At 50.6% G+C, this 21,452-nt stretch overlaps 1 protein-coding gene across 5 annotated transcripts; it reads right to left on the bottom strand.

The window, feature by feature from the left end:
* Positions 1 to 112: 112 nt before the first annotated feature.
* On the bottom strand, positions 113 to 21,362 carry LOC131486015 (guanine nucleotide-binding protein G(s) subunit alpha). Of its 5 annotated transcripts, none has more exons than XM_058686091.1 (13): positions 21,347 to 21,362; positions 14,892 to 14,964; positions 11,693 to 11,736; positions 7,354 to 7,412; positions 7,144 to 7,263; positions 5,167 to 5,264; positions 1,987 to 2,041; positions 1,780 to 1,853; positions 1,606 to 1,664; positions 1,379 to 1,499; positions 1,124 to 1,254; positions 742 to 809; positions 113 to 515 (listed from the first exon to the last, which is right to left on the bottom strand). In XM_058686091.1, the coding sequence occupies exons 2-13, from the start codon at positions 14,924 to 14,926 to the stop codon at positions 369 to 371; spliced, it is 1,011 nt and encodes a 336-aa protein (XP_058542074.1). In that variant the 5' UTR covers positions 14,927 to 14,964; positions 21,347 to 21,362; the 3' UTR covers positions 113 to 368. The 5 variants fall into 5 exon arrangements, with proteins under 5 accessions (XP_058542074.1, XP_058542070.1, XP_058542069.1 ...); XM_058686087.1 differs by lacking the exon at positions 21,347 to 21,362 and adding an exon at positions 18,705 to 18,856 and having other exon boundaries at positions 7,354 to 7,408; positions 11,692 to 11,736; XM_058686086.1 differs by lacking the exon at positions 21,347 to 21,362 and adding an exon at positions 18,705 to 18,856.
* Between the last annotated feature and the right edge of the window lie 90 nt (positions 21,363 to 21,452).

Raw genomic sequence — 21,452 nt, 5'->3', positions numbered from 1 at the left:
TTTTTATTTTGATTTTTTTTAATGCTGCACAAGACAATATTTATTTCATTTATTTCATTTATTTCTTTTATTTCATTTATTTCTTTTATTTCATTATTTCTGTTTGCTGCTGTTATTTTATTCACTGAAAGAGAGAGGGAACTTTTGTGGCCTTTGTTTTTTTTTTTCTCTGTAGGCCGCCTTAAGCTTTCTAAATTTGGAATATTTAAGCAAGCTGAAGGGAAGAGGGGATTTCGCAAAATCACTTGGGGGGAAAAGGAAAGGCTGCGTTGTTAATCATGCCCTATGGTGGGTGATCAACTGCGTGTACAATTACATTTCACTCTTAATTGTGCTTAAGGCTTGACTTAAATTTGGGTGTTCCCTTCTTAGAGCAGCTCGTACTGACGAAGGTGCATGCGCTGAATGATGTCACGGCAGTCGTTGAACACACGGCGGATGTTCTCGGTGTCCACGGCGCAAGTGAAGTGGGGATAGCAGTAGTGACGCCCGTCTCCACTGGCAGTGCTGATTCTCTGTGGCACAAACACAAGACGACACAGTCAGACCACACCGTCCCCGCCGTCGCCCGCGGGGCGCCTACCGCAGACGATCGACCAGCTACCGAGGTTCTGCTAAAGTTCACACCGGTCCTTGGTGAAACCAAAGGGAACTGGAGAGGTCAGTCCCCACATTGAAGTCAGTCAATTCACACCGCTGAGAAAAAGAACAAGAGAGAACCAGAGGAGGGTCTCTACTCACCAGAAATTCGTCACGGATGAAGTACTTGGCCCGGGTCACGCGTGGGTCCTCTCCGGGCTCGGGAGTAGCTACGAAGAACAGAAAAATTGGGGTAAGGTCATTCAGCGAGCAGAGCCAGAGAGCTGGCATCACCGGGCCCCTTCATTTCTCCATAGGCAAATAGGCAGAAAGAAGCTTCTCTTGCTTCCCCGCAAGCTCCCTTAGAGTCTGGGGGCGGGAACGCAGAGAGGCTTCCTTTCTTCTAGAGGTTGTTCATTGAGGGGACTCTTAAACTCCACTGGCATGAAAGCCCTCCGGGAACGGACACGTCCGGCACATTCGTGAGCGTACAGGCCCCGTGAACCCGAGAAGGGCCCGGCCCTCAGCGGGAGGTCGTACGTACCGTCCTCGGGAGTAGTGTAGCGAGCAAATTCTGGAAAGTAGTCCTCAATTTTCGATTTTCCAGCGAGGACTTTCTCAGCGAGCAGGTCTTGCTTGTTGAGGAACAGGATCACGGAGATGGTGCGCAGCCATCTGGCAAGAGAGGGTGCAGGTTTAAGGTCCAGGAAAAGGACGCGCTTGCACGGGGCCTGGAGATGGGGGACAGGACCCCGGGGTGAGAGAACTGGGAGAAGCCGGGGGGCGGGGCACCACACACCTGTTGTTCCAGATGCTCTTGAAGAGGTTCAGAGCCTCCTGCAGGCGGTTGGTCTGATTGTCCTCCCGAATGACCATGTTGTAGCTGCTGCTGGCCACCACGAAGATAATGGCAGTCACATCTGCGGCCCAAGAAAGCAGAAGCAGTGTGGGTTAGAGGCGAGAATGACCTTTACCAGTCAAGAGAGCGGAGTGTCCCCGGAGCAGAGCTCCTCGCGGCCTGCGTACCGTTGAAGCACTGGATCCATTTGCGGCGCTCGTCACGCTGGCCACCCACGTCGAACATGCTGCAGGAGACAGAGGACACCCGGTCACCCCACAGGGCTGACACCGTCCCGCCACTCTGCTGCTGGCGGGACAGAAGGAAACGCGTCCGTTCTGAGAAGGGGATCGTTCACTTACTGGAAGTTGACTTTGTCCACCTGGAACTTGGTCTCAAAGATTCCAGAAGTCAGGACGCGGCAGCGAAGCAGATCCTAAAAACAAAACCCGGGTCAGTGGATCTCACCAAATCCAACTGGAATATTAGCAACCGCCCACTGGGCGCAGAGATCCTGACGAGCTTGGAAAGGGGGCTCCAAGTCCTCTGATTCTGAGAACTCTGCATACCTGGTCACTGGGCACGTAGTCGGCCTGCTTGATGACATCGATCTTGTCCAGGAAGCTGGGAGGAAAAGACAGACACACCGGGGTGTTCCAAGAGCTCATGCCGCATTTGCCCGCAATTCCCGCCTCGCTGTACAGTTAGTTGAGCTCAGTGGAAACGACGGTGTGGTAGTTAGGCGCAGGAAGTCAGTGGGGGCCTTGTCGTTCACGCTTAGGCCTCGATGCCTATGAGGGGTTAGCGCAGGCAGCGTTTAAGGTCAACCTATCTGGCTGGTAGATCTAGGAACCGGGAAAATGGACTCTCGCTGGGGGGCCCCCGGCCTACAGGGAGAGCACGGGACGAGAGCAGGGCTGGCTCTGGTCTCAGTTCCGCGCCCGGCAGCCGGCAGCGGGCCCGAAATCAGGCCTATCTGAGCTTGTGCCATTGAGAAGTACTAAAAATTTAAAATTTTCAAGTTATTTGGCCTTGACTAAAATGACAAGGAATTCAAAAACTGTATGCTGCCCCACTTCATTCCACTTTTTTTGGGTAAAGAGTAAAATGGCACACTTAAAAGCAGCAAGGATTTTCCCCTCCAGGGACTCATGAAAATGAGATTGTTTGAATTACTCAGAATGGGTATCCCTTCCTCCTACTTTTTAAGAATCTCGCTTATTAAAAGAGAACAAAGGAGGCGGACACAAAGGGCCCCTTTCTGCCCTAACCACACCGAACAGGAAATAAGCACACAGTGCCCTTCCGTTCTGTTGGGTCCATGAAATACAACACTCCAGATAGGGGACTTTGCGTTTTTCAGAAACCTCACAGCCATCCAGGTTATGGATCTTCCCATGGCAAGGGTCCTGCACAGAAGAGGGGCCCAGAGCCCCAGAGCCCATCATGCACGCTAAGGAGGCTCTCCGTGAGGAGCAGGCAGTGGCCATAGCTTTCTTCCCAAAGCAAGGATGGTCCTGCCCGTGTTGCTTCGCTGGGCACCATTAGGAAAACTAACTTTGGAAAGATTGGGGTCATTTAATTAATATGGAAAATTAAGTTTAAAACCAGGGGGTTATTTTTGGGGGGGGGGGGAGAGGGAAGGGGGCTTGGAATTTGTTTTAAAAGTGGGCTAATCAGAAAAGAAAATCCCCGAGAGAGAAAAGTCTACTTAAAATTCTGTGAGTTTTCTTCCCCCCCTTCCTTTTTACCACTTTAGAGTTAGTCTGGCTTAGAGGATATACTAACTTGCCCAATCAGTCCTACATTAGAGCACCAGTCCAGAAATAGCTCCCCAGCCGCCCTGGCCTCCAGCACGTTGCCATGGCAACAGAACCACAGTTCTATAAATAGATCATCAGCACCAAATCTTGTGAGAGAGACATCTGGAGCCGGGCCAGCCAAACCCCAGCTCAACAAATAAAAATAGGCAGCTTAAGAAATAGTCAAGGTACCCGTATGGCAACCTGAACATAAACGCAGTTCAACCAGAAACATGCTGGTCAGTGTGCACAGAGGGCTGTCCCAATCATCCCGCCAGGGAAGACATTTTAAAAGTTTTAAGCCATGTTCACTCCACAACCCCCCCCCCCCCCCCCACCGGTTTCCTTAAAACTTTCCATAAACGGTGCAAATGTTGCCATTTTCTGATAAACTTGCAGGAGCAGTTTAACGTTGCTTTAAAAGAAAACTTTTAAATGGTGTGGCATAAAAACAAAACCAAAAAAATGCTGGCGAAATTACTGTTAATGAAACTGTCACGCCCTCCCCCTTCCAGAACACTGAAAGCTGGGACGGTTAAACCCTCCTAGTCTTGTACCTGTACTTCTGACTTGGATCCAAAATACAAAACGCAAACAATTCCAGGATTTCCATTTGTTTTGAGTTACTATAATTAGCACTTCCAGCTTTCAGTTCAAACTTTTGAGAGAATCAGGGACTTTGTGGAAGAAGTGGTAGGGGGTTGGGGTCACGGGGACTGGCCCAGATGGACTGTTTTTCTGTCCTTGAGAAAATACACAGATTTGCCTGCACACCCAGCCATGAAATAGCCCTGTATGTGACAAGTGGAAATAATCCACTGTGCACTTCCTATGGGAAGGCGGGACCAGGGAAAGATAAATTGATAGGTTTCACAGGCCCTACCAAGTGCCTCTGTGATTTGTAGATAACAGGATTCTAGGGAACTTGCTGTTTGTTTGCTGCTACCTCTTCCTGCCTCCCATTTATTCAACCGGCATTCGCAATAAATTCCTCAGTAACGCAATTTCAGCTCCTGGTGAGCCAGCCTGGAACCCTGGTCCTGAGTACTTCGTAGTTTCTACCTAATAGCAAAGCCATGTCTGAGCTTCAGCTACCTGTAGAAGAAAGGTTGAAACCCCACAAATGTCTTTTGCCTCCCCCACCCCCCCACCCCCCCACCTGCCCGGTCACAAGACCCCCCAGCTTCCGAATATTTTAACTGCGACCCCTTAGCATGTTTGTGCAACAGCAGCCAACAAGCAATGTTAAGAATTTTTTTACGGCTCTGACCATCATGCATTTGCTATCTAACATGTACAGGATGAGGGAGGTGGTAAGCTATTTAAAAGGCAACTCTCCGGGTATGTGTTATCACGTCCACTGGAAGGGGGGACAGAGAAGGACCCCCCCCCCCCCATAGGGGGAAGCATCCTTGAATCGAAGCCCGGTGTGGATGGGTAAGGGTAGGACATGGAATTCAACACAAAACCTAACTCGACCAACTGTAGTCACTTACCTGATGGCAGAGCTACCGAGGAGGGGGGAGGTATGTTTTTGTCCTCACCATTTCCCTTGGTTTTTAAATTATAGCAATAAAATACAACATTTTTTACATTATTCAAAGTACGAGAGCTGCCCGCTCTTTCTAAAAGCTTGGAGGTCAATCCAATTAATTACCTCAAGCTAATTAATTCCGAGCGTCACCTTTTTGCAAGTAATTATCATTTTGCTCTAAAAGGCACTAATTGTTTATATAAAATAATGTCGCTGCACTAAAAAAGTGTAATTAAGGGCTTTACAGAACAAATGACTCCAACTAGAACTTTCTAAGTGCAGGTGAGAATGACTGGCTGGCCTCTGTGAACGCAACTCTTCCGCAAAGAACTTGACAAGTGGGAGTAGAGGCTTCTAGCACTTTCTCGAGGCGTGCCCGTCCCATGTGCGGAGGCAGGAGAGAGGTTACTCACTACTGGGCGCAGTCAATCAGCTGGTACTCGTTGGAGCGCTCATAGCAGGCACGCACTCCTTCGTCCTCCCACAGAGCCTTGGCGTGCTCGTAGAACTCCTGAGACACACGGGAGAGAGCACCGATGAGCTTGTGCCCAGGCCGTCACCGCGCTGCCCCCCTAACCCCCACACCACGGTCCACTGTGTGACCAGCACGGGGTGGGATTCCCAGTTGAGAGCCAAGTTAACGACTTCATGCTCAAAAGGCTTTTCACTCAATTTGCGAAACGTAATTAAAAGCCAGAGTAATTAATTCCTGCTGTCTCTTCTTGTGAATTACGGGTCTTGGGTAGTTTTCCTAGGTGTGTTTTTTTTTGGGGGGGGCTGCGGGGGGGGGGGGCGGGACATAGTCACCTACCGAATAATTTTGCTTCTTTACACAATTGCTTATATGGGAAAGATATACATTAATCTGCATTAGGAGAATATGCCAAGAAATGATTCAGTGTTGTGAAAACAAGATATTTCATTTGTAAGATGTGCTTGGGATGAAGTTCCCTTCCAGGAAAATTTGAATTTTACCAAAAAAGTAATATGGTTGGGAACCACTGGCAAACGTGGCCCTGTCAGTGCCTGTCCTTTGGGAAGGGTCCTAATGGGAACAAAGGAGCAAATAAAGTGTGTCGTTTTAAATTGCAATCGGTTATGATTCACGTGTCATTTGAACACATTTTTAATTCTATGGGGGCAGTCTTCCCTTACAAGGCAAGAGAGGGTTTTTCTTCAGTGTGAATTCAGCCAAGAGAAAGATTAAAGGTAGGTAGGGGACACAAAGTTCAGATGTCGGCACGACTGATAAAAGGTTACTGTTCTGGTGCATTGTCAATGGGCTGCCATTTTCCCCTCTATTAGAAACATGCATTATGTATATTGTTCTTACTGCTGGAGTTTTCTTCAAACATGCTATTTAAAAAAAAAATTCACCTAGCCATACTTATGAATACTGCTTCCCTGCTAGCGTAAGTTTGCAGCCAAGCCCATTTAAAATACACAAACACAAATTCCCAGGAAAGCCTGACAAAAGGCAACAATAACTCATTGTTCTAACTGTAGACAAGTCTTTTCCTTCTGGGCCTTATAAACTGGTGCATCTTCCCATCTTGTTTCCCGTCCCCCTCTTATAAACTAATCTTCCCCTACAGAGGGGTCAAAACGTATGTTTGGGTATGGCTCCTTCTGTGTTCCCTAAAAATAGTTCTTTATGGAACAGAGAACCTTTGTAAACAGGGTCCTGCACATCAACCAGGATGGGCAGAAGAAACTCTCCCAAGTTATAATTTAGGTGAAAGTCCTTTCTTTTCTTTTTTTCAAAGGAAAAAAAAAAGAAAGAAAGAGAAAAGGTTTCATCTGCCCCAAGGCAAGCACTGATTTTAGAGAAAAAGAAAAAGAAAAAAAAAACCTTAATAAAGGTCAAATAGTAAACTGTTTAAAAGGAGAATGTCTTCCATTTATAAAACCCAGGGCTCACACTTCACTTCTGCGTTCCTTGGTATCTTTGGATACTTTCATTTAACTGGACAATTAGCATTTGTGTGCCATATTTAACATACAGTTTTGTTTGTCACAAGACGTGTACGAGGGAATAATTAAGGCTGCCACAGCTCACGACGTTTTCCTTTATAAAAACCTACCATCTAACGTCGTGAGAATAAAGTGTGATGCTTACTTGGGGGGGGGGGGGAGATTTACAAGGCGTGACAGAATTGCACTCACCCATCTTGAGCAAAGCCCTAATGATGATTAGGATTTTGAGCCCTAACGGAATTCACTTTTTTATAAGAATCAGCATCACAGAAATGTGTTCGGCCCGAACTGTGGCTCTGACACAGGTGTGCCTATAGGCGATAACACCGGTGACCGGTCACCAGAGCTCATCACCCTGTGCTGCCCACTGTACAGGGGAGGGGGCAAAGGAATGATTCAAGAGCTTAGCTTACGGGAGGGAAATCAAAGTCGGGCACGTTCATCACGCTCAGAATGTAGTCCACTCTGAACTGGTTCTCAGGGTTGGCCAGCTCCACGGGGGGGACCAGGTTGCTCATGGCGGCCACGATGGTCTGCAAATGATTTAGCAAAGCAGTCAGGGGGACAGCACTCTCTGAAAGGGGAGCTAAGAGGAGAACGAGACAAAGGACCCAAACACATACTTCGATGGCCTCTTTCAGGTTGTTTTTGATGTCCTGCACTTTGGTTGCCTTCTCACTACAGTGGGATTGAAAAGAAAAAGAAATCATATTGCATCACATTGGCGAACAGCGTCTCTTTAGTCAAGATATTCCAACTAAAAGCATAGTATTCTGTTCTTGAAAGACCTGCGGATTCAGATCTGTACAGATTGGAGGTTCCTGAATAAAGGTGGTTTCAAATTATAACCTCCCAAATGTGTCCCGAGGACACGCCCGATTGGGGCAGATTAGCAAATTGGCATCGAGATAAGAATCAAGGCTACTGTACCAGAAGTCAGACCTGGTTCATGGACTATTTCAGGTGTGGTTCCAGTTTTTTTTTTTTTTTTGAAGCCCCCATTGCACACCGACACTTCCTAAAAGGCTCCTCCTGGCCCTTATCAACATCCCTGTGTGTGCGTGCGTGCGTGCGTTTGTGTTGGGGGGGAAGAGGGTGATGTCAGTCACCTACTAGGGAGGAGAAAAAGTTTCATGGTTCTTCTTGGGGCTTACTTGGTCACTGGCTTAGTATACAGAGAACCAGTGAACGCAGATGGTGAGATTACAGATTCTGAGGCTTTGAGGCCATTTTTATTAAGTCGTCATGTCAGTCAGCTAGCAACGACATTCCTAGGTGATGATATACATTGGTCCCTCGATGTAAATAGGGATAAAATGAGATTCTGCCCCCAGAAGTCTGTATGGTCTGGGACTCGTGTGCTGGGGTGGGGGGTTGGAGGTTAGAGGTTGAGTGGCCTTTTAATTATGACCCGAATGTAAGTCATATAGGACATGGTGATCTTTATTCAGGGTCACTGGGACCATAAGTAAAGGTCACCCCCTTTGGCTTCTGGGGTCCCCTGGAGGAATGTTTACACCCAGTGACATCAACTCAAGTGCTGTAGGGGTCTTCCGGCAACTGTCCTCCATTGGAGACACGACCAAAGAACATTCTAGAGTTTGTGTCTTCAGGGGATAAGAAGGACCTCTTGCTTGGGGTATAAATCTTAATACACCCATTGCCTCAACCTTGTGGTGTTGGGTGGGGGGCATGGAGCCAATATCCAGGACATACCTATGGTGTACTGAGCCCCGGGACAAGACAGCAGGGTCACGGGGAGGTTAAGGTGCTCCCCCCCCTCCCAGAGGAAACTGAGGCTGAAAAGTGCGCCAGAGGCAAGAGAGGGGACGGGGCTCACTTTTCCTTGCTGTGTATAATTTTGAGAGAAAATGTCAAAATTCCTCATTTTTGACGCTTTCACTTGGTTGATTCCACCACGAGTCCCGGCACGGGGGTAGAAATTAACCCCGTGGCCCCTCAGGAGCAGCACGCGACAGTGTGTTAGTGTAGGGAAGACGCGGAGGGGAAGTGACAGCATCCGCAGCCTGGCAGCATGGTTAGGAGTGCGGAGTGGAGAAGAGAGCTCTCGAAGGGGGAGGGGGGCGGCCATGTGCTCGCCTGCCAACAGCTCTGCCCCCACCTCCGAAGATCCCGCTCGTGACTTTTTTCAAGGAGCGGTCATAGCTAGCATTAAGTATTTCATTCTTACCAAAATAAAGATCTGCCTATCGATCTGAGGGGTGGGTCCACACTTCCTGATTTCATTTCCCCCGTTTCCCAGGCAGGGTCAGCCCGCTTTCTGGTACCCTGGCTTTGGAGCAACTGCTTTTAACGTCAGACTAAAAAGCTGGTTTACAGGTGTTCTTATCAGTGGGGGAGGCTGGGGGTAAAAGACCGTACCAGGAACCCCCTCACGGCCACTTACAAGTGCCGGGAGTCAGGAGAATTTGAGGAACAGGCAGGACAGCAAGAGGGGTCCTGCAAACCAGGAGCGTGGCATCCACGCCCCGATGGCAAGGGTGCCCCTGGCCCCCAGACTCCTGCTTACTGCCGCCACCCTCCATGGAAAGGGACGGGAGCCCCGAGCCCTGTGGGACCTTTCTGCTCGTGTGTGTGCACCACTGAAGCTCATTTCTGAAATCGGGAACCACGTCCAGACTTGGTGCTAGAGTCCGAGTCAGTTACGTAGACGTCAGAAATGTTGAAAGGATGCGCGTTTGCCCCGAATGTTCGCACACAGGCCCAGGTTTACCTAGAACCCCACGGGACAAATCCCATTCATTAAAAACAGGCTCCATTTCCATGGTAATGAGAGCCATTACGTCACCCTAGCTTTCAAGGTCCCACAGTAGTTAAAATTAGAGACGTCCGGGTATTAACTACCCAAATGCACGTGGAGCAAGAGGAGAGTCCTTCCAGAAAGGAGGTTCTTTCATTCAGTTTGATATTTTGGTCTAAGTAGTAGTATGGTAATTGGAAAACTTCCAGTCTTAAATACGGATATTTTGAGAACGTGTTCAGTATTCATCTACGTATGTGAATAGGTGTGGGAGTAGATCAAGTATAAAACAGCTAAAACAGAAATCTGAAATCTAATTCGGGTGTGTAATACTAAAACATAAAATTCTTCCATTGAAGCATTTACTATGTAGATGGAGACATTATACCGGGGCTGGCAGGTCTATCATCATTTTTACTATCGCTTAATGAATTTAACGTTGATTGTGAAATTCAGAGCAAATTCCTCAGATGTCTCTAAACTACTTAACAAAGCCAAGTTATGTATCAACCGCCACACTTTTGATCTGATGGACTAAAACACCGGGTGGGGCTGGAAATTCTTTGGGGACGTGGCCCCCTCCCTCCCCCAGTGTGTCCACGAAGCCTATCGCCTGGGGTTTTATTTTAAAAGTCCCTTCCCTCCCCCCCTTCAGCTAACCAAGTGGTGGGGGAAGGCTACGCTGTATTAAGTTTCTTTCGGTCCTACACCTTTCTCTTTGTGCCTTTGTGGGAAAGGACAGACAAAAGAAGAAAGACAGAAGACAGACGCAGGATACAGGGATTGCTGAAACATGCAGAGAATTTTTATTTATCACGTATGTTAATACTTATATTTACTTGCAGAACAGAGTCACAGAAGTGCAGGCAGGTGTTAGTAGGGTTCGGGGGTCTAGCACAGCATCTAGTACAGAGTCGGGGGGGTCGATATGGGCTTGTCATAGTTCTCAGATGCCAACTTTTGGTACAGTAAACGGTCAGTTAGTCACTTTTATGTAGATGCCTTTTTTTGATTGCTGTTACACTACATTTTTGCCAATTAAGGATTTCATTCCATTTTTTTTTTGTGGTTTTGTGGGTTTTTGTGCTTTTTTTTTGGTTTTTTTGTTTTGTTTTGTTCTCAGTTATCTTTAGAGGTTAGGTGGTAGGGCCCCATCCCCCTCCCCCCCACAACAGAATAGTATTCTTATTAGAGGTTCCTAAGACCAGGCAATTCCAGCATGCAAAGTGGGATAGCATAGCCGGGAAGAGGAGAAACTGTAGCCACCATCTAGGGATAATACATTCTAAAAGAAACAGATGAACAGACATGTGTAAGTCACTTTGTCCACCCCGGTATCCTTTGCCCCGCCCCACCCCCGGCCACAGAAGCTATTTCTTTGAGATGCCCTAGGCTGGGTCAGTCGGCTTTGCGTGCTCTCATGAGAAATAGCTGAGCTGCGATGGCTACCTGGCATGCGTGTGCATGTCGGCGTGTGATGGGCAGCGGGGATGTAGGAAGTGAAGAAAAACAAAACTGATAATGAATGGGGAAAAAAAAAAAAAAGCGGATGCCATCGTGAATTACCTATCCACTGGCTAACGCAAAGTGCCTCTGGTTAACCTACATTTGAGAAGTTTTAAAAGATCAGAGGCTTTTCGAGACCATTCTTAACAATGACCTCCTCAAGGTGCCGAGGTGTTTTTTTTTCCCCCCTCCCCAAATTATAGACGGTGCAGCACCATGTATCTTAATCGAGGAAAAAGATTTTTTTTTTTTTTCTCTCCGAAAAGTCTGAAATTTTAACATCAGACCAGGCAGCGGGTGGATGGAATTTAGTTTTAAAAACGAGTAGCCAATTCAAATGGAGAGCTGGGGGGTGGGGGTGGGTGGAGAAACAGAAACCATATGGAAAAACGTCAATACTCGAAACCTTAAACTGATCGTCTAAAGCTGAAATCTGTTAACTTTCCCCCACCTGGATTTAATTACATTTAAAGGATGGCCAGAAAAAAAAAAAAAAAAAAAAATTATGTTTTGCACTGCACTTGCTCCGAAATGTGAAGAGATTATGTGTCACGTGCAAACATGTATACCAAGATGGCTGATGGCCCCCGAGATGAGTTTTGTTTTCTCCCCGGGGCTCTGCCCTCAGTTTCCCAGGATGATCTTCATGTTTGTTTGTTTGTTACAAAGTTGTTGTGGTTTTGAATGTGCCTACCCATCGCTGTTGCTCCTGGCAGCCTGCGGGTCCTCTTCGCCGCCCCTTTTAAAGAGAGATTGAAAGCTCACCTAATCTGCAAGGCACCGCAATTTCCCAAAAACCCCACACAGCCTCTCTACATTCCTAAACAAACGGTCACCATCCTCCCGTTAATTCTTAGCCGCCTTTCTGGCTAAGCTGCAATGTCCACTGAGACTGCAGGCCGTGGAGGAAAGAACACCACACCTCTGCCGCAGGATTAGCCGAGCCCTCTGGAGACTCTCCGGGAGGGTATACAGAAGGGACGGATAATTATTTTCTTGTGCTTTCACTAAATGTACATGCATTAGGGAGATGAAGCAGTGATTTATCTCACAATTCTTTGGAGAACAGAGCCGCGCATAAGGCTCCTGGATTCTCCCAGATCTCAATCTTTTACCATGTTGTATCTGAACACACAAAGGCAGAGGCACGGGTGATTTTTGCCCATGATTTCCTGGTGCAGTATTAATTTCCTCCCTTCTTGAGGTCAGGGAAACTACCTATGAAATGTTTTTATTTATATAGACTCATTCCTGATAACTGTCATCAATTAAAACTATGTCTGAACTGTGAGACAGCAAAAAAAAAAAAAAAAATTAAAAGAACAAAACTCACTACACCTCCAAAAAACAAACAAAACCCAACAAAACAAAACAAAACCCAATCTTCATAAATGGTAGGAATTTCTCCTTGAAGGTAGGAAGGGCAGGACGGCTAAGCGTTCTACAGAGTTTTTTAATTGATTAGCTTATTAGCTCAACCAGTGTTAATGGCACTCCTTCCCCCCGCGCCCCCCCCCCCAACCCCTGCCCTGGCACTAAATGTAAGGAAGAGTTAGCTTTGAGTTAGGAAAATCCGCACTTGACCTCTGTATTTCTGAAGGTCAGATTAATAGTACACCCTACTCTCAAAATGTAACCAGCACGGCAGTCTGCGGATAGTTAAGGCAAATTTCATAGCTTAGCCCAGCCCTAACAAAGCGCACATTTACGGGAGCGAGGAGGAGAAGGCCCCTGCACCACGCAGAACACCCTTTAGTGGATGGATGTCACCATTTCATAGGGAATTCCTAGTGAAGAAGGAAACCGCTTTTGTTGCAATACCGCAGTGAGGAAAAAGAAAAAAGGAGGCTCAGTTGAAGGAGATAAAAATAAGGTTTCTAGACTCACACGAAGAATTCCCCTGTATGTCACTTCCACGGGCTAAATTTAACGTCCTCAGAGATTACCTATGGCTTCCTCTACAAGGCAGGCAAACTGGGAATGTCGCTTCCTCTTTTTAAAAAGAAAATAGAAAAGAGAAGTTCTGGTTTAAATGCCTCATGTGCATTACAGACTGGCTCGCTAAGGGAGGAGAATCCTTGCTCTAAAAATTAAAAAACCGTAGGGCAGTCTGTAGAGTAATAAAACCTTAAGTAAATTATTGCAAGGATGTCCTGTCTTCTACTGGACTCGAGCTAAGGTAAACAGTGGCTGCTGCATCCTTTTAAAAATGCTAGCCATGTCCAGTTTTAATCAAAATATTTATCTAGAGGGTACATGGTCAAATCATTTTTGCTTAACTAGCCTCATGAAGAAGCACTCCCCGGCAAGATGCAAGGGAAATAATTATGCAAGATTTTTCTTTAAATTACAAATTCACATAGCTAAAAAAGTCGGTTTCTGGCTTTTTGTTTATCGACCGATGGCAATCTCTGGTAAGAGGGCTTTATTGAAGGGTGTGTCAGGAATTAAGAACTGCAAGCGAGCTATTCAATTAACCGCCTGTATATCCATATTGCTAACGAGCCATTCATACAACTGGTAAAACAGCCCATCCTTCTGAATTCGAGGTTCAAGGATAAAGAGCATCCTAAACTGAACCGTCCATTTGCATGTGTGACATCATCCTTAGCCCCGATTATGTGACCTAGGAAATTCTAGAATGTTCCATAAAGAGCTGCCTTCAGGCGCAGTCCTCGTACCTCTGAAAGGTGATAAAATTGATCTTTGTTTGCCTGGTGCTTGGTGCATAGTAGGTGTCAGTAACTGCCTCTTTATTGGTTTGTTTTGGGGGCTTTTGGCGCATAACCGAATTAAACTATGCGACCTTGACTCAACGTCCCCCCCCCCCCCCCATGAAACCAAACTGAGACAAGTTTTCAACTGATCCAGGTTTAAGAAAGGGAATGGGATTGCTAACCAGCTAGTAATTGTAAACTAGTGTCTTCAGGTGTTTGTAAGGTTAACCGCTGTCATCCCGTGAGAACAGAGGCTGGCAGATTTAGGTCCTTCTGTTTCACATGGGAAGGGCCCATCTGGGGTCCGGGCAGAAAAAAGCAAATTCTGAGTGTATTGAACGCTCCCCTCTGTTCGCATGTTTTTCATGGCAAACGTGACCCCCCCATCTCTTACATCCCTAGTACACGCACTCTCTTTTCATCTTTATTCTCACTGTGGTATTGTCACATTGTCCTGTACCAAGATGCTTCGAAGGACTTTTCAAAGGCAAAAATGCCCCTTGACCCAGCCGGAAGTACCTAACTCCCAGTCTCCATCTTCTTTCTCTAGGCAAGACTACTGATTTTTAGAAAGGGAAACAATGATTTGCCCATAATGTTAATTTCCAGGGGGGGGGGGGGGGGCGGGGGCGGGGGGAGGACGGTGAGGGAATGAGGAATTATTAACAAGGGCTGTCTCCTTCAACTTTGTTTTCATGTGAGAATATTACTGAAAATGTCCTCCCTAATAGTTTAATACATCCCGCAATGGCGCATTGCGCTGAAATCTGCTGGGGGGGGGGGCGCTTCTCTGCAGTGGTCAGGTTGCCTGAAAAGGGGGGTGGTCACAGCAGGTGTCAGCTATGTCAGAGACCCACTGCACCAAAATTTGGGCAGGTCTGCAACAGACCTGTCATGGGGCCAGCCAGGTGCTCTCTCCCTGGTGGGGGGGGGGGGGGGATAGTTTTACAACAACACTGGTGCTTTATTATTACTTTTATTATTTATTGCTGCACCAAAGAGTCTGGGGGGGGGGGGGGGCGAATCTCCAAAGAGCTCTTCCCTGGATTTTCTCCTATGTAGGCTGAAAAATTAAGTGAAAATTGGCTGCCCAGCCCCCCAAATCTACCTAAACTTCCTAAAGGTTAGTATAAAACGTGTGAATGTTACTGTGCCCCAGCACAGAGTTGACACTTACTCTCCATTAAACCCATTAACATGCAGAATCCTCATTTGCTTCACAATGGTGCTTTTGCCAGACTCTCCAGCACCTAGAAAATGAAAGTAAGTCTCAGGTTATGAGGGAGGCATTTTACACACTTTGGGCAGGGAAGAGGGCTGCCGTGTTTTCCACAGAAGCAGCACGCAAAACAACAACAACACGACGACGACGACGACAGGAAACAAAAACACCAAACCAAACAAAATAACAGACTTGCAATCTTCCTTGACATTTCGACGCAGAGAAAACGAAGTAACATGTCCAACTCCGTGTCTACCCGCAGTGTTTTCACCATCACAGTAACAAGAATTAAAGGGCTTGCTGTTTTCAGGGTTTTGTTTTGTTTTGGTTGTTTTCAAATTTGGGGGGGGGCAAAGACAGGATGACGCAATTTTGTCATTTGAGGGGGTGGGGGGGAGAAACTTGGAAGTCAAAACTGAAACTGAATAGCATTCACTGGTGAAACATACACATACATGTAGATAGCCACAGAATTCCCGGTTTGTCAGAGTTTCACGTTAAAACACCCAGGACTCACAAACAATGCCCAGACACCGCTGTCTTCAGCTCACGGACTGACGCAGCATTTCCCTCCGCAAATTTTCACAATTCAGCTTCTTAATGGACAGCTTTTCTCCCCTCGGGCTACTCAAAAATCAACCCCAACCCGCAATTTTCCATTTCTCCTCCTTTTCCGCAAAGGGTATCTTCCTAAAGATAAATTCTCTTTGGATACAACCACCATGTTGTGGGGGGGGGGGTGGGGGGTGGGGGGGGTGGAAAATGGAAGACCATCCAGTTTATGTCATCTTCTCGAAAAATACGTTTTGGTATCAAATATAGTGCTTGAAAACGACCACATTCGTATGCAGCAACAACTATGAAAAGTACTGTTAAAAGGACATGACTTTAATCATGAGGGAGCCACTGGATTTTCAGATTCCTCGAGCCCTTCTCAACTAAACAGTAAAAAGGAGCACATGCCTCCATTTTAAATCACCTTTCATTTGTAAACATATATTTTATGGAAAAAGCACAGTTCCACCCAGCAAGAAGGAGGATTGCTATTTTTTTCATTCTTTTTTTTTTGCAAATGTATACTCTCTTGAACAAGTACTGTGTATGTGAAAAATTTTTTGCCCTCCTCCCACACAAATCTGTTTTTTTTTTTTTACCCCCCCCTTTTTCAGTTTTAATTTTATTAATTGTTTTTGTTTTACTGCCCAGAGGGCAAAGCATTCCTCCTTCTCTTGCTTTTTCACAAGGCTGTAATCAATATCTGTAAAAGTTAAAATTAGTTTCCACAGAAACATTTCCACAGAAACATTGATTTCAAAGCAAACACTCTATCTTAATGAGCCCAAGTCTAATAAATTAAAATATTAAAGGCACTATTAAGAGATTCCGTGCAGAGAATACAAGGCATTAATCAGAACCTCCAAATTCTTCTGTCAGAAGTGTTAAAATGTGCACCACCTCTCTCTTACAGGCACAGATTTGTGCCTCAGTTTCCACATTTATGTCATTAAGATGCATTTTGGGCATCATGAGGTTTCCTCTTGGGGGGGGGGCTTATTACTTTGGTTGCAGACCCCCCCCTGCTAGAGGCTATCAATCAATCATGGTAATATGTAGCCATATAGACTAGGACACCTGGGGAAAATTAGCCCACAGGGATGTAAAAGGTGTATTCAGAGTTAACAGTCTCAAATTAAGTGGAGACTTTGTGTTCACAGAGCAAAGGTGTTAGAAATTGAAGGCACTGTTAAGTGTCACACTTGTTTCTAATTAGTATTCAGGTAACAAGATGGCATTCCCAGGAAAAGATTCTAGACTTTTCCAAGCTGATGCTTTGAAATCAAGTTATATGCATATTAATATCCACATAGCATAATTCTACCTTCAGAAGCTGTAGGCAAGACTTCAACATATGTATCATTTAATTATTGAAATTGCAAATGCACAGAACACCAGACTCGTTTCCACTTAATTAATAATTTTCTGCTTTATATAAATCTGGACCCAGAAGAACAAAGAGGTGACCCATCCAGAAACAGCAAACCAAACACCACCACAAAGGAAAAAATCGGCCTTTTACGTTTTTATTCTTTATAGTCAAACTGTTTTTGAAGTGTGACCATGAACTAGGGTTTAACCTCGCAAATTCACAAATTAACTCAGCCAAATTACTAAGGAAGTGGAAAACTTCCATGCTAATTAATGTTTGTGTCATTCTTGTGGTCATTTCAACAATTTCTTTTGTGCTTATGTTTTACTTTGCCTCCCCCCCCCCCATCAGCACCTTTAAGAAAAGAGGAGAGGCCATGTCCTTATAGTTAACAACCCCCACCTCCCCGCTTTTTTTTTTTTTTTTGGCCAAAGAGGAAAAACCGCAATCAAGAGAAAACCCAAAACCAAACAACCAAATGTCACTTGACAAACAACTAATTAACATCTGTCCATCTCCTTCCACCTGGAAAAAAAGTCTCCTTAAAGCGCTCTCAATGCCCCCTCCCACCTTGAGAAGGACAAAAAACCAAAACAAACACAAAAAAACAAACAAAAAAACCCCACGCCATTTCCAGACCAAGAAGCCATTTACAGACAAATGTCATTTTCCAGTTCTGATTTATGAATGTCTTTTTTTTTTTCTTTTTCACAAAGCACTCTCAATGTGGCCAACCAACAGGAAAATGTGTGTGCGCGCGCGTGTTAATGGTGTGTGTGTGTGTGTGTGTGTGTGTGTGTGTGTGTGGTGGGGGGGTGGGGTGGGAGGGGGCTGTGCTACAATTAATTCTCTTTGCTTTTCAAAAAGCCTGCATGTCTGGAAGGGGAAAAAAAGGTCATACTGTAAAAATGACGTGTCATTTGGTTTCACTGGGCACTTAGCGTACTAACTCCATTTTTTTTTTTTTTTTTTTTTTTGGTCTCATTTTATTTGATTCTCCTTCTCTTCCTTCCACGGCCGGCCCCGGCCCGGGACACGTCTGCTCCGCGCACACAGTGTGTCCTGCCCGAAACGCACCGAGTCGCGCCCAGCGGCCGCCGCGCTCCCTCCTCCCCGCCCCCCCCCCCACTCCGGCGCCACGACTCGCCCGCGCCCCCTCCCCCTCACTGCACCACCTTTACCACTCCGATCCCTTCCGAGGGGCTGATGTCACCCGCCCCTCCCCCCCACTCTCCTCGGCCACTTCCCTCGCCACAGCCTCCCCTCGGCGAGGTCCCCTCCGCCACCGCGGCGGCCCCCCCCCCCCCCCGTCACCCCCTCCTCTCTGGCCCCTCTTTTCTTCTCCCTCTCCCAACAAATCACACACCCCACGGAGGCGGGTCCCCCTCCCTCTGCCCGCCACCCCATTTCCTGTCCCCGAAACCCTCTTTTTGTCGCAGTCTCCCGAGCCCTGTGGGGCTCCCCCTCCCCCTCCCCAACAGGCACCCAAACCCCCGGCGTCGTGTAGGCCTCGCGGAAAACAGAGAGAGGAAAAAGAGCAAGGGGGAGGGCGAGAGAGAAACAGAGACGGAGAACGGGCGGGCCAGGGGAGGGGGCCCCGCGCCCGCGCCGCCGCGGCCCCCCGCCCCATTTTGAGCCCCTCCCCGCCCCCGCCCGGCCGAATCTGCGCCCCGGGGTCCCCCTTCCGGCCTCGCCCCCCAGAGACAGAGCCCGCGAGCGGGCGGCGGGCTCGGGAGCGCGCGCCCGGGGCGGGGGGCGGGCTCGGCGCGCGCGCGGCCTGCGGGGCGCCCCGAGGGGCCCCCGGGCCGGGCCGGGGCCGGCGCCCCCCGCCCCGCCCTTACCCAGCAGCAGCAGGCGGTGCGTGGCCCGGTAGACCTGCTTGTCCTTCTGCAGCTGTTTCTCGATCTTTTTGTTGGCCTCGCGCTGCGCCTTCTCCTCGTTGCGCTGGTCCTCGGTCTTACTGTTTCCGAGGCAGCCCATGGCGGCGGCGGCGGCGGGGCGCGGGGCGCGGCCGGGCTGCTGCGGCGGCGGCGGCGGCGGCGGCGGGGCCGGGCGCGGGCGGCCTCACGCGGGGCCGGGAGGGCCGGGGCAGCGCCGGGCGGGCGGGCCGGGCGCGGGCTCGGCTCCTCGGGGAGGAGCGCGCGGGGCGGACTACAGGGCGCGGGCCGCGGAGCGCGCGGGGAGGGTGGTGGCGGTCGGACCGAGGGGAGCGCGTCGCTCCCCGCCCCTCGAGCCGAGGCCGAGGGGGCTGATGGCCGCCGCCGGGCCGAGGCGGACCAGAGCAGGAGCTGCGGGAGCTGCTGCCGCCGCTGCCGCCGCCGCCGCTCTTATTGCCTCGGCCCGGGCCCGCCGCCGCCCCGACCCAAAGCTTTGCAGCGGGCGGGGGGAGGCGGGGGGAGGAGGAGGAGGCGGCGGCGGCGAGGGGGGTGGAAGGAGGAGGAGGAGGAGGAGGAGGAGGGATGAGGAGCAGCCGCGGCAGCGGCCGCGGCGGCGGGGAGGGCGGGAGCTGGCGGAGGGAGGCGTCCCCCCCCCCCCCACTCCCCGGGTGCCCGGGAAGGGGGGTCCCTCCGCCCGCGCCCGGCCCGGGACGGGACGGGCCGGGGAGCCGCCCCCCCGCCCCCCTCCCTGGCTCGGGCCCCCGGGAGGGCCCGGCCACGGGAAAGGGGGGGGGGAGAGGGGGCGGCCCCGAGCCAGTGACGACCCCTCGCACGACGCCAACGCTCCACCCCCCGGGCCGCGTAGCCCTTGCGGCCCCCAAGGCCGAGCCCCCCCCCCACCCCCCCTCCTCCCGCGGGCGCCGCCGAGGGGCCGGGGTGGGCGGAAGGGGAGGGAGCGCCAGCCCGAGCCCGGACTTCGGAAAATTTTCGAAAAGAGAGAGAGAGAGAGAGAGACACAGAGAGAACCAGAGAGCAGGGAGTGTGGAAAAAGCGAGGCGAGCACGAACCAAAGGACAGAGCAACCGAAAAGGAAAATGTGTCCAAACACACACACACAAATACTGAATAAAAATCCACACTACACAGCGATGGTGGTTTCTGGTGGGGGCGGCGGTGGCGGGGGGCGGGGGGCGGGGGTCTGACTAGATGAGCCGCTCGTCGCGCCCCCGGCGCCGGGCGCCACTGCCCGGGCCGAAGGCACCGCTGGCCCCCGAGCGCCCGCGGCCTCTGCGCTTGGCGCGGCCGCCCAAGTAGGAGAAGAAGGCGCAGCCCAGGAACACTCGGAAGCAGCAGGTCGCGCCGAACACGAAGCCGCAGCCGCGGCCCTGCTCCGTGCGCTTCTGCAGCAGGAAGTTGAGCACCCACGAGGGGCTGCGCACCGAGAAGACCAGGAAGACCACGAGCGGCAGGTGGGCGCTCAGCGCGCCGGCCTTCAGCGGCCCGGGCCGCCACACGACGCCCCCCACGCGCGGCGCCGTGTAGTAGGCGTCGTCCTCGTCGCCCGAGTCCGTGTCCCACGCGGCCCAGGCCCTACTCGTGCCCCCGCCGCCGGCGCCCTCGCCGACCCCGCCGGCGCCCTCCGCGGCGCCCTCGGCGGCGGCGGCGGCGGCGGCGGCAGCGGCGGCGGCCTCCGGGCCTCGGGCCTCCTCCCGGGCTTCGGGCGCCGCCGTCGTCGTCGTCTTCTTCTTCTTCTGCGTCTTCTCCAGCTTCTTCCTCTCCTTCTCCTTCTTCTTCTCCTCTTTTCTTCGCTGCTCCAGCAGCTTCTTCTCCATCTTCCTGCGCTCCTTCTCGGTCAGGAACTTCTCGGGGGGCGCCTCCCGCGCCGCGCTCTTCGGGGTCCTCTCGGAGTCCCCGCTCTTCCGCGGCGCGAGCGGCTCTCTCGGCTCGGCCAGCGCCGCAGCCGCCGCCGCAGCTTCGGCAGCCACCTCGGCCGCAGCCGCCGCCGTCTTCCTCTCGCTCTCCGCCGCTCGGGCTTTGATCTTCATGGCCATCTTCAGCATGGTGGCTCGGCCACCTCGGGGTGCCGGGCTCTCGCCTGGCCCGGGCGCCCTGCTTGCCCCCGGCCTCGGCCTGGCCGGACCCCGTGCGCCCCGTGTCGGGGGGGAGTCGGCTGCGATCCCCGCCGCTGCGCTGCCCCCGGGGCCGCGGAGCGCGGCTGGCCGGGGCTTCGGGCTGCTGGGCGGGCTGCCTAAGAGTTAGCGCCAAAAAGGATGAGCAAACGAAAAAAAGGGGTGAGAACAAACCAAAAAGCACCCAACAACAGCGAGAAACCAAAAAGCACCGAGAAATGTCAAACAACTCAAAAAAGAAAAGTGCAGAGGCGCGATGGCACGAGTTTGCTGTTACCCTCAGGCGCTCCTCGGTTTGGCTCTTGGGCACGCCAATGGAGAGGAGAAAAGAGAAAAGAGAGAATTGGGGGGTGCCCGGCAGGCACGGGGCAGGGCGGCGGCGCCGGGGCGCCCCTGCCCCGTCCCGGCCCCGGCGGCTCTTGCCCCGCGCCGGGCGACTCGCACTTCCGCGGGAGGCCACGGTGCACCCGGACTTACATGTGAGTGAGAGGCACTCACACGCAAGGCAGTGCCTGCCTGCCTGCCTGCCTGCCTGCCGGCCGGCCGGCCGCCCGCCGCCGCCCCGCGCCGGGACAGGGGTTCG

The sequence above is a fragment of the Neofelis nebulosa genome, chromosome 9 (assembly GCF_028018385.1).
Source record: "Neofelis nebulosa isolate mNeoNeb1 chromosome 9, mNeoNeb1.pri, whole genome shotgun sequence".
Lineage (NCBI taxonomy): Eukaryota > Metazoa > Chordata > Mammalia > Carnivora > Felidae > Neofelis > Neofelis nebulosa.
The sequence above is the reverse complement of the archived record's forward strand: the minus strand, read 5'-3'. Positions and strand labels throughout refer to the sequence as shown.